Source organism: Protopterus annectens, chromosome 17.part0 (assembly GCF_019279795.1).
Source record: "Protopterus annectens isolate FY-2018-M chromosome 17.part0, PAN1.0, whole genome shotgun sequence".
Classification (NCBI taxonomy): domain Eukaryota; kingdom Metazoa; phylum Chordata; order Ceratodontiformes; family Protopteridae; genus Protopterus; species Protopterus annectens.
The window spans coordinates 127088537-127102024 of NC_056751.1; the positions used below are offsets into that span (position 1 = coordinate 127088537).

The window sequence follows — 13488 nt, forward strand, 5'->3', positions numbered from 1 at the left end:
TGTTAAAATAATACAAAAAAATGTGTGCAGTCTTTCTCTTTCTTTTACCTCTGCCTCCTACTGTCTAAGCAGGTCAGGGTGGCATCTTGCAGGTCACTTGTACTTCTCACCAGGATTGCTGATACCAGAGTTATTAGTCTCTTTCTTGGCAAGATCATGTTAGGCATCCACCTTACACAAAGGGCCATCATATTGGCCCAGTAGGCACTCCTGAAAGTCCTTATGGACACCAGAGCAATAGCCACTCATGCCCAGCACCTAGAGAAGCCATGCCTTATCACATAGATATACTCAAGGGGCAAAATGCCAACCTTTTCACAAAGATATACCTTCAGACATCTTCTCACACATCATAGTGCAGCAATGGGGTCCTGCCAAAAACCTCCATATGTCAGAGCCACAGAGTGATGAGCTTCAAAGGTTCTGTGAGTGACTAAAGTGTACACATGTGTCCATACTCCTGAAATAAACAGGGAAGAGCAGGATAGCAGCATGAAGGGAGGATTGCACATTGCATTCAGTAGTGATTCAGATTCAGAAACAATCATCCCAAATTCCATCATTAATGCTGCTGCTGTTGCTGTGTTAAGAGACCCTTATTAGGGGGGTAGCATATTGTATGAGACTACATTAAGATGAACAACCAAGTAATTCAAAATCTACAGAATATGACAATGGAATTTGAAACAGACAGGCTGAAGGAGCATAAGACATTTAGGTATGTACACCTTCATTGTACCACCACCCATGGTGTTTGGAAGCAACAGGGACATAAAGGAAGTAGCTATCTGGATATGGGAGCACAGCACAATGGCAAGACACTCTCATGTCTAGCTGAAGGGGACACACCAAGGGCTATACACACCTGAAGCAAGACATGCCTAGGAGGACACAATGGCCTTTGTACATGGTGTGAGGCAAGACAAACTGTACCGGGAGAACAGGGTGTACACAATAATACAGAGTTCAATATGCTGATGCAAGAAGGTGTGTCATGACAGTATTTCCCCTGCAGTTTGTATAGGAAAGGGTATGAATGGTCACACCACAACGGCTAACAGGTAAGTGGCCACCAAATGGGAGAGGGGGCACAGACATAGGGAACATTCACCAATAGCTTTGCACACACACTGACTGACATGTGTAACCCACATGTCTATATGTCTTGTTATGGGACAATAGAGAAGGCAAATACAGAAGTTCTCAACCCAGAAGACTGAAGTGTTACTACAGGCTCTCCACACTCACATGATATGTGCTTCCTGTCCAAAGGTAATATAAACAAGGTTTATTGCTATCAGTAGCAGCAGGGAGTGGTGCAGGACATCAGTGATGTGGGTATCCATAACAGAACTTTATGCTAGGTTCAACAATCAAACAAAACTTAAGTAATTGGGAAGGACATGTCCACCACAGGAGGTGGACCAAAAATACAGAAGGAATTCAGAGATGTAGAGGAGTTCCTGGTGACATTGTCTGGGGAGGGCAAGTAAACCCTCATAGCTTGTGGTAACTTGTATGTGGAAGTTGGGCTGGTGGCAAGTGCATGAATGTCTGTAGGGGATGCTCCCAATTAGTAGTATTCACATTGTCATATTATTCAGTACTACATGCAAACAAGGATTTATTCAGCAAGAAACTTCTGTATATCTGTCTTCCAGGTACCTCTAAGCTGTAAATTTTATGGCCTGCAAAACAAGGTATGTATGTGCCCATATGCTATTCACAAACCATGTCATCTTCCAGTATGGCTGCCAAAGGGTGGGGAGCAGATTAGGCAAATGTTTCACTAATGACACAGATACCTTGTATTTATGCTTTCACAGGTTCTACTAGTGGAGGGTCCAGCAAAATGAGACAGCACATACCTGATGCCAGTAGGTCAGCTGTGTCTGATAAGAGCAACAATATGCATATGGCACAGTGTGAAGATATAGTGGCACTATCATCAACATTAACATTGGCAGGCTCATCCCCCATATATGAGAAGCCTGTGGAGAGGCATTCCAAACATCTAGTCTGGCAGATGTTCATTAACTGTGAGCTCCACCCAGGCTAGACAAGTGTTTTCAGCCCAGATAGCATTCTCTGAGCTAGACTGCCTCCAATATGCATGCATGCTCCATATGAGAGGTGCAGAGAACAGTGGTGCTGCTATGAATCCAAGTCTTTTCTTGAACTGGGTGCAACACTTGGCATTAATCAGTGGATGTACAAGTCAGAGATCAAGGGAAAAGAACTGCTACAGACATCATTGTAAAGATGGCAAGTGTGCTGCATGGCCTACATGATAATATGCAGAGACTTGGCAGACAGCACTGTTCAGGTCACTACTTGCTAACATTGCATCCACAGGTGCATCTATAAGGCAGATGGCAATCACCCTTCAGTCTGGGATGGTCCAGCTGCAAGGTGTATGGTCAGAAAGTAAGAATACCCAGATGACTCAGATATTTCTGAGACAGCAACACTGCTGACTCTAGCCACAGAGGTCACCACCCACGGACGTGGCCAGTTTCATTTTTCCAACCACCAACATTCCTCAGGGTCAGTCCCGCACCCCCACCCCTGGGGATACCTCATCAGGTCATATGCTGTTGCTGCCGTAGCTCTACACAATGATTGTCTTATGTGGGAAGATGCAGTCTCACATTTACTCATGGTCATCATCCTGGTCACAGACAACACATGTATGTTGGCTCTCAGTGTAGGATACTCTATCAAAGTTCTGTGCCATCCTTGCCATGGAATGCTTCCAGTCTTGAAAAGATACAGTTGTGTAAAATCTTTCCATAATAGTAGATGTCCTTCTCTTCAGTACTGCAACATTCTTCACCTATTGGATCTCCTGCCAAGGACAGCCCAATGTCCAACCAGTATACAAAAGCCTTTAGCTCCTATAGGCAAGGAATGCATAGGACATAAAGGTGATGTATGGATGCAAACACAAAGAAGTGAAAAAAGCCCCAGGAGGACCAGAATCCTATAAGAGACTAAGAAGAACATGTGCATACAGTAGGAAAAAGGAGAATGACCCTTTGGCTAGGAGGGCAACCAGAATAGAGGGCAAGAATTAGAACAGAGGTGGAAGGAGGGAGGGAGGGACTGAATACTGCAAAAGTGAAGAAAATTATATCTACTGTTATGGTAAGATTTTACACAACTGTACTATGCCATTCCATATCACTGTTGCAGTATTTTTCACCTAAGGGAGAGTACAAGACATTAAGAGGAAGGCACCTAGGAACCTCCACAAACCCATACAGAATAGCCCTGGCCCTGGAAACAACATCCAACGTGTAATGTTTACTGAAAGTATAAACAAAGGACCTCAAGGATGGAAGTAGCATACAAACCCTTGAAAAAAAAAACACCAGAGGAGTCAACTGCTCTAGTACAATGTGACTTTACAGATAGGGAAAAAACATTTGCCATGAGAAGAACAACAGAAGGAAATGGGCTTAGAAAACCAAGAAGAGATGGTTTGCTTAGAAACAGCCAAACCCAAAGTCCTGAGATTAAAAGAAAGAAAAAGCTGCTCAAATTTGTGAACATCTAAATCTAAGCAAATGCAAGGTGTGAAGACCTCCTCACTGGCAGAGTGTGGAGAAGGAAAAATGGAAGGAAGCTGAATAGACTGATGAAGGAACAACTCATTAACCACCTTGAGCATAAAAGAAGATCAATGCAAAGAGGCATCCTGTCCCTATGAAAAACTAAAAAAGGAGGAATAGCATGAAAGCCTGAAGTTCAGCCACTCTCTTGGCAGAAGTGAAAGCAAAAAGAAAAACAGTCTTCTAAGTACAATGTTGTAGGGAAGCTGAAGATGCAGGCTCAAAAGGAGACCAGGTCAATTTTTCAAGTACAAAATTGAGGTCCCAAGAAGAACAGGCTTCTAAAGGATGCCTTTAAGAAATTCTCTGACCATAAACTTAGAGGCTAGAGGAGGAGTCAAGAACAGATAAGCAGAGATTGCTGACAGGTGAGCTTTAACTGAAAAATATGCCAACCCAGCATGGGACAGATCTCACAAACAAGAGAAACAGAGAGAACCAGAGGAACCTCCACATACAGGGGATCCAGACGCCGAAAGGGGCACCAGACAGAAAAACGTTTTCATTTGGACATATATGATGTTCTGGTAGTGGAGCTCCTGGCCTTCTGCAGAACCCAGAGCATATCCTCAGTAGAGAGGTACCTAAAAGTGATGAAAGCCCTATCACCCACAGTGTCAGCTGAAGAGTAGACAAGTGAGGATGAACAAGAGATCCCTTGTTCATGAGTGAGAACATCCACTACGTGAAATAACTTGTGGTAATTGCCCCTGGGCAAGTGAGAAATAAGAGGAAACCAATGCTGTCTGGCCCAAAAAGGAGTCACCAGCAAGAGTTTGGGAAAGTCTTGCCTAATCTTGTGCAGAACTTGTGGTAACAGAGGAAGGGGGAGCATACCAAAACATTCCCTTCCAAGGAAAAGACAGGACATCCACTTTCCAAGTCAGAGGACTTGGGACTCCAGAATAGACTAGAGGAAGTTGTCTGTTCAGAGGGGAGGCAAAAAGATCTACTTGAGGAATATCTCACCAATAGACAATGTTCAGGAACCCATCTGTGTGAAGCATCCATTCGTGCGCTTGTGTTCTGGACCTCCTCAAACAGTCTGCCACTAGATTGCACTCTCAAGGAATGTAGACCACCTGAAAAGTCACTTGATACTGGACAGCTAGGTACCAGACCTGAAGAGCCAGTTTGCAAAGGAGATAGCACCTTGTGCCCCCTGCTTGTTGACATACTACATCACTGTGGTATTGCCCGTGTACACATTGAAGGACCTGGGATGAAAGACAGAATGAAAATTTTGCAGAGCTAAAACAGAGCCCTCACCTCTTTTATATTGATAAGATCTGACCTCAGATGAGGAGGCCAGAAACCCTGGACATTTAGGGGAGCATAAGAAGCTACCCACCCCATGCCAGAGGTGTCTGTGAAAAGCTCCTGAGTAGGAATTGCAGCCTGAAAAGGAAGTCCTGTATTGAGAGAGAGTTGATGAATCCACCACCGCAGCTCAAGCTTGGGACAAGGAAGAAAAGGAACAGGGAACTCCAGTGTGTGGCAATGTTGGAGCCACACCAATTTGAGGTACCACTTGAAATCTCCTCATATGAAGCCTGACGAGAGGGAGCATAGGAATGCTGGAGGCCATAAATCCCAGAACACTGACAAATTCCCTGGCTGTGATAGAGGACAGAAGAAGAAGAGACTGGAAGAAGGTTGTCAGGCACAGAACCTTGGGGGCAGGAAGTGTTGCCAGCATCTGAGGAAACATTTTCCTGAGAAGACATCAAAACTGATTTCTGGAGGTTTATGGTGAATCCCAGACTGTGTAAAAGCCAACAGCTTATGTAATGGGTTCTCAAAATATATGGACAAGGAGGGGTGGTGACTACAGAGGGTCTTAGGCACAAATGTCTGGCAGACAGAGCACTACGTATGATAACAGGAAGCTACTAAGCAAGAAAGACACTGATTGTGGTGGTCTTTATATGGAATTCGCCTCTCCCACTCAGATTTTCCCTTTCTGGATGACATGAACACAACACCATACAATAGTAAATAAAGGAGAGTAGAAATCTCAGTGGGGCACTTATTTGAAACACGGCTTGATGGAGACCATCATTCAGTAATGATGTTCGAACTGACAAAGAAGTTCTGGGTGTTTGCATCCATACATCATCTTTATGCATTATGTCTTGCACAGGGAGCATAAGTGTGATGTACAGTACCTTTGGTATACCAGCTGGACATTGGACTAGCCTTGGCAGGAGATCCCTTAGGTGAAGAATACTGCAACAGTGATATGGAAGGCCATCACAGGTCACCACACTACACATCACCAATGTTCAGCTCCACACCCACCACTGGAGGATGTGACCCCTGACTCAACACATCCTGCTTCCAGAACGGGTGGCTGTCACATCCACCTCTCATGATTCTGGTCCATAGAGCATTGCTGTCACCTGTTACTGCACCTACCACACCTGCACAAATGATAGCGAGTGTTCTCTGCCCATCCCCTAACGTGTAGGAGTAAGTTAAATTCTGATGCACAGCATGTTCAGTCCATACAGTCTTGCATATGCAAGCATCATTTTATTTTGACTGTCTACATCAGAGCCTGTAGTTGTGGACCAGATTCTACCTCTCTTCCAGTGCCACAATGTATTTCACCTTCCTCTCTCTGACAAGGGGTATCACTGCTGCCTGTTCATCCCTTGATTGACCATGCTACTCCATATGTGCTGCAACAACAGGTGTGATGAGTGCTACTGGAATGTTTCTCTGCTGCTATATCTGTTTTTGAACAGCCATGTTATGCAACACCAAGCACACTAGAAATATGTAGTTGCAGGTCTCAGATGAATACTGCAGTGCCCAATTGGTTGTATCTAGATAGTAGAAGCATCCCTTCACTTAACCAGAAACACATTCTACCACATTCCATGTCATCTCTGTGCAGTCATATATAATATTTCTGCCATGGTTTCTTGTAAGGATCATTAGCCTGATTTGAAACAGATATCTTGCATCACCTGCAATGCACAAAAGTGACAACATTATATGTGACCTAGTACCTTCTGGCATGGTAATTGTATATACTGACCTCCGTACCCACCTATGTGTATAACTATTAACTAGCTGACCATGTATATACTAGCTTTGTATCCACCTACATGTGCGCCTATCAACTAGCTGACCCTGTAGGAAGTTTCACCACATGAGCTAATGGCATTGGTCAGACATGTGCCATATGTGTTAATCATGGGGGACTGCCTGGGTGGTATGTAGAAAAACCATTATAGATGATACCCTAGGTACTGTGTACCACTTTGCAGTAGGGAGTGGAAGCCCTTCCAGTTAATGTATCTGTAGAGCAAGTGGGACATTGAAGGCAATATATGTGTAACCAATGACTACCAGGACCTTAGTGAAACAGGCAGTGGTGTAAAACACTTATATAGTGGTGGTTCTCTCCTCTAAAGTCCATGGGAACCATATATGCTTCTCCACATGCTGCATCATAATTTCAAGGAAGTGGTATAGAATATGTGAGGAAGATGCTTGCAAAATTCCTACATATCCTCAGTAGGAACTAGAATAGTTAAAGCTACACATAAGTTAGTGTCCTCTGGGATAGGTAGTCCATTCATTTCCCCGTGATTAAATGCAAGGGCAACACAATTTTACAATATCCCCTGTGGTCTCCCTACAAAGGTGCAGCTAGGGTGGGACAAAGGGGGCAGCCACCTAAAGAGTAAGGTGTCAAGTCGTGCAATCGATAGTATCAGCATTCAATTTTTGAATGCTGATACTGCATTTGTAGTCAGGTCACAAACTCTTCAGCACTCTCTGTTTGGTATATTGCAAATCCAGCATTCAGCAATGAATACTGATACAATATTTGTGCTCAGAGATTAAGTGCTCAAAACTCATTTTGTGGCATTTAGCTGTAGCAAGCCCTTTGTTTCGTTTGTAGCAAGGAGAGGATCTTTTTTTTTATTTTTTTTTTTGTGGGGGGGGCCAGATCAGCTCTATTTTCCTAACCACTATAATGAGGTCCACAATCTGCTGGTCAGTCAAGAGTTAGTAGGTTAGGCATTAACAGCACTATCTGCGCTGGTGTGGAAAGCTGTAGTATGCTATGTTGCATGAAATGGCAAGAAGATTGTCCATTAACAGCTGTTGCTCTGTTATAGCTGCTCTAATATAAGCAATGTAGGATCCTGTACACCAACAGTTTCTGTCAATCAGAAGAGGTGAATGCTTCAGTGCACGGAACCTGTTTTATAGGTCTCCAAATCATTCCACCATGTTTGATGCAATTATTTAGATAATCACTGTGCAGCATTTGCATGAGAAACCTCATTTCCATATCCTGCATACCATACTGTTTTTACCGTAGCACAGCCATACAACTTATGTTTCTGAATCACCTCCATCATCAATTACCACACTAATTTGCATAACACTTTGTGATATCTATGAATGGCACATTGTGAAAAAACATAATGGGCAGAAAACAGAAGTCACAGCATAATGGTTGACCTCACTATGCCACCCATGGAGATGGATCTATATTATGTTATCAGTCTCACAAATGGTCAATACTCAGAACATCGGCCACACAAGATCAAAGCTACAAAACTTTGACTGCCAAAAAAAGTGACTAAAACATCTTTTTTGCAGGTGGGCAAGCCCCCCATGCACCCCCCACTCCCTGCTAATTATATAAATTAGCATATCAACAATATTCAGCTGAGTCATTTCTTCCAAGTGTCTTAATTTGATGCCTTTAATATTTATTTAGTTGGTTAGTATTTTTAACTAGACATGCATGCTAGAAAATAAATGCTTTTTCATAGAACACTTCTTTTCAAAATGAGCAAGGTTGACTTCAGGATATCCTCAGTACCTGCCACTTTTCTTCTTCTTCTTTTTGCCATCTCCTTTTTTATCTTTTCCTTTTCCCTTTTTATTTGCTCCTTTTTTGTTGTTTCTTTTACTTTTTTCACTTTCACCCTCTTGTTTTGATTTTTCGTCATTATCACTGTCCTCTCCTTTAATACATTTCTTCCTTCTTGTTCTTGTCTGTCTGGGATCATCATCCTCTTCTTCCTCTTCATTCTCAATATCAGAATCTTCATGTCTGAATTTTCTTCCTTTCTGTATCGGTCGTTTTGTTTTATTCTTTCTGTTATTTGCTGTTGATTTCTTTGGTTCATCATCTTCCTCTTCATCATCATCATCATCTGCATTGCAAGACAATTGTTATAAAATGAATGTATAACAATTATTTCTATTTTTAAATACATAATAAAGATATCTGGTGACTATTTCATCTAGTCAGGCAAACAGTAACAAAACTATACCATATTCTCCTTTAAATGCACATTTTCATATGAAATTTACATGTATTCCCCCACCCTACCAAAATTATTTAGTTTATTTTGTAGCTGACATCACTTTATTGCACTCACACACCCAGTCTTCAGTAAATTTAATTTCTCTTTTTTCTGTTTTGACTCTATCAGCTGTTTTCATTTAATTTTAAACACGCCCCGTACACAGACTGACACACACACACACACACACACACACACACACACACACACACACACACACACACACACACACACACACACAAAGTCTTCTGCTTTTTTTTCGATGTAGCAGTAGCATTGTTGCCTCACAGCAAGACGTTCTCCAGTTCGATTCTGGGCTGGGGTGCCTTCTGTGCGGAGTCTGCATATCCTCCCTGCATTCGTGTGGGTTTCCTCTGGGTGCTCTGGTTTCTTCCCACGTTACAAAGACATGTGTCTGGAGCGTTTCTCCCCAGGCCTCCATTGAAAATTGGCTTTGTTCCAAGTCGGACTTTCCCGGTAAACAAATGTTAAATAAAATAAATAAATAAAATTTTCTTTTGTACATGGAAACTTTTAGTTATGTACTTACCATAACTTCGGATGTATGGGATCCTATCTCGCCTACATTCATAACTGATGGGTTCGGAGCCGATCCATCGGCTCCGACTCGGCCAACTAGTATACTAGAACGAAGTCTCTTATTGGCTGGGCTACCCTCTATCCCAGGATGCACCACACCTGCTTCCCCAGATCTTGTTTGTTCGCTTTCATACTTACATGCAAACACAGAAAAATACCAGTTACTTAAAACCAACTAAAGTTCTTCAAAAGAAGATCTCCAAATGGACCAACATTTCCTCTAAATCCGAATGGAAGGGGGGAAGGAGGGTGGGTACTAATGAATGTAGGCGAGATGGATCCCATACATCCGAAGTTATGGTAAGTACATAACTAAAAGATGTAATGGGATCCTATCTCGCCTACATTCATAACTGATGGGACAGCGTCCCTAGCACCTAAATCCCAGGTGGCTCATTGGAAAACACTCCTGAGAACTGTGGAACCAAAGGAAGCCCTGCCTCGAGAAGCCACATCTATTTTGTAATGAGAAATGAAAGTGTGCGGAGAAGTCCAGGTAGCCGCAGCACAAATATCATCTATTGATAATTTGGAGTGGAATGCTACAGAAGTAGCCATTGCCCTGGTAGAATGAGCCCTGACTGGAAAGGGAAGCTCTTTGTCAGCCTGAGAATAAATGAAACAGATGCAATCTTTAATCCATTTGGCTATGGAGGTTTTAGCCACTGGTTGACCCAACCTGTTTGCTGCAAAGGACACAAACAGTTGATTTGACTTCCGCGTCTGAGTAGTCCTGTTTAAATAAAAACGCAGTTGTCTATGGACATCCAACTGATGAAAGATATATTCTGCGTTATTGGAGAATTTGGGAAAAAATACAGGGAGCTCTAGGGACTGTTGAATGCAGAAAGAAGATGCTACCTTTGGTAAAAAAGAGGGATTTAATTTAAGGGACACTCTATCTTTGTGAAAAATCAAATAAGGAGGATTAGAACAAAGAGCCTGGAGCTCTGAAACCCGCTTGGCCGAAGTTATGGCCACTAAAAAAGTGGTCTTCCAAGACAGGAATTTCATATCACAGGTAGCTGCTGGTTCAAAGGGGGGGGGGCAGTTAAGGCAGCCAGGACCATATTTAGGTCCCAAGGGGGCACAGGATGAGATATCGGGGGCCTAAGGAGCCACGCTCCTTTAAGGAAAGCCTTGCAAAGCTTGTTTGCCATTAATGAAGGTTCAAAAGAAACATGAAAATTAGAGATGGCCGCTATCTGAACCTTAATCGTGGAAACTGAAGAGCCCAACTGAAAAAGAGAGGCCAGGAAATTTAAGACCTCCGGTACTGGGGCAGTAAGAGGGTCTATACCTCGTCGCTGTGCCCAAAGGGCAAACCTCTTCCATTTGCTGGAATACAGTTTGATAGTGGAAGGTTTGTGAGAAGAGGACAAAATGTGGATAACCTCCGGAGAGACGGAAATGTCCCTGACTAAGGATGGAAGTGGAGTAACCAAGCAGCCAACGTCAAGGACCTGAGAGATGGGTGAGACTGTCCTGACTGATGAGTCAACAGGTCTGGCACCGGGTCCAGAAACCATGGACCTTCCACCACATACCTCCGAAGGAAGGGGAACCAAACCTGACGAGGCCAGTGCGGGGCAATCAAAATCATGTCACTCTCCAGGTAAATTGCCTTCTGTATCACCCTCGGCAGGAGGGGAACCAGAGGGAAGGCATAAAGGAGATCGAGGGGCCAAATGTGGGTTAGAGCGTCCCTGGGAATCTGTCCCTGAGAGGGAGTCAGAGTGAAGAACTCTCTGCACTTCGCATTGTGGGGGCTGGCAAACAAATCGCAGCAAGGGAGACCCCATTTGGCGAAGATTGTCGCAGCCACTCTTTGGTTGAGGGACCACTTGTGGGGTAACAGGATAGTCCTGCTTAGTCTGTCCGCAATCACATTGGATTTCCCCGGGATGTGCGTTGCCATTAGGAAGCGGTTGGTAGCTACCGCCCAGTGCCAAAGTCTCATGGCTTCTCTGCACAGTGGGTATGACCTGGTCCCGCCTTGCTTGTTTATATACCAAACTACCAACATGTTGTTGGATAGGATAGCAATCAGACCTTGTGGGAGAGCGTGATGGAGAGCTTGCAGTACCAGTAGCACCACTCTCATTTCCAGGATATTGATGTGTAAATGCGCTTCCTGGGGTTGCCATGTGCCTTGGACAGACCTGTCCAGATAATGACCCCCCCACCCTACCTGGGAGGCGTCCGTGGTCACAGTGGCAACGGGGGAATGAAGGATAAAAGGTCGCCCCTGGTCGAGATTGGATCGGAGGAGCCACCAACGCAGATCTCGACGGCAACTTTCCGTAATCATAACCAAGTGGTTCAAGGGAAGTTCCTGATAGGACCATTGAACCGAAAGTAGCCATTGCAGCACTCGCATGTGCAGTCTGGCTAAGGGGACTAGGAGAATAGTTGATGCCATCGACCCCAATACCTGCAGAATCAGATTGGCCGGAGCTCTTGATAGGGGGAGGCAGGATCGAACTTGATTCTGCAAAACCTGAATCCTTTCTGCCGGTAAGAAGGCGCGCATCCTTCTTGTGTCTAACTCTGCGCCTATAAAGGTAATATGCTGAGATGGCTGTAGCACAGATTTTTCCCAGCTGAAAGTGATTCCTAGGAAATGGCCCAAGCTGACTGTGGCCATGAGCGACTGAATTAGTAGATGCTTGGAGGTGGCAGTAAGGAGCCAGTCGTCTAGATATGGAAACACTTGGAATCCTGGACTTCTCAGGTGAGCAGTCACCACTGCCAGACACTTGGTGAACACCCTGGGGGCTGTGGTGAGACCAAAGGGCAGTGCTCGAAACTGGAAATGACTGTCTCCCAGGCGGAAGCGTAAATGACTCCTGGACTCTTGACTTATCAGAATGTGATAGTAAGCGTCCTTGAGATCTATGGAGCACATCCAGACATCCTTCTCCAATAGTGGGAGAATGGACTGAAGAGTGACCATTCGGAATTTGGACTTTTTCACAAAGCGATTCAATGAACTGAGGTCCAAAATGGGCCTGAAGTCCCCTGTCTTTTTTGGCACCAAAAATAGTCTTGAGTAAGTTCCTGATCCGATCTGGTCGGTGGGGACAGGCTGGATGACTCCTTTTTCTAGCAGCTTTGAAACCTCTATTGCTGCTTGATCCCGCTGACTGGGTGGCACGTCCGGGATTTCCCTGAAGGGAAGGGGGGGCTTGATGAAGGGAATGAGATAGCCTCCGGTAATAATCCAGAGCACCCACTGGTCACTGGTAATAGCTTCCCAAGCCTGTGGGTGTTCCGCAAAACAACCCCCGACTGGCTCCGGAGCTGCACAGTCGGGCACCAACTCAGGGACGGTGAGCGTAGGAGGAACCACGAAAGGAATCGCGGTCTCCAGAGTTGCGGGGGCCTCTGCCGCCTCTGGGATGGCGTCTTCCCGAATTTCCCCCCCCCTGCCTCTAGAGGGGGGATCACTGGGTGGAGTAGGGAAAGACCTCTGAGTTTTCCTGAACCACATTTTCCCTCCTCTCTGGGCCTTGGGGTAAGGCCTAGAGGGAGCGGAAAAACAGGCCCCAACGGCAGTCAAGGTCTTGCCCTCCTGCTCGCACTGAGTCAGTGTGTCCTTCACCTTGGGTCCAAACAAAGAGGACCCATCAAAAGGGGCGTGGGCGAAGGAAGACTTGAAAGCCTCCGCAAAGGAACACAAGCGTAACCAGGCGTGTCTCCTAAGGGCCACGCCTGTTCCCGCTGCTCTACTCGCCCCCTCGGCCGCATACAAGATGAGCCTCATGGACGAGTTCACAATGGATGATAAGGTAGTCATCTGGGTGCCAACAGTGTGGGCTAACGCCTCAGGTAGATTACCTGTGAGGGACTCACCTAGCTCTTTAAGGAAGTCCCTTTGGAGCCTAGTAAAATGACACAGGTAATTCAGCGACCATAAGGTAAAGGCC

At 44.8% G+C, this 13488-nt stretch overlaps 1 protein-coding gene across 2 annotated transcripts in view; it reads right to left on the reverse strand.

Moving 5' to 3' along the window:
- Positions 1–8272: 8272 nt before the first annotated feature.
- Positions 8273–13488, reverse strand: part of LOC122791245 (FK506-binding protein 4-like) — a 139846-nt gene continuing 134630 nt past the window's right edge. For both annotated transcript variants that reach the window (XM_044058910.1, XM_044058909.1), the window contains one exon: positions 8273–8806. In XM_044058910.1, coding sequence (XP_043914845.1) covers positions 8463–8806 — 344 coding nt within the window. In that variant the 3' untranslated portion in view covers positions 8273–8462. The remainder of the gene's footprint in view (positions 8807–13488) is intronic.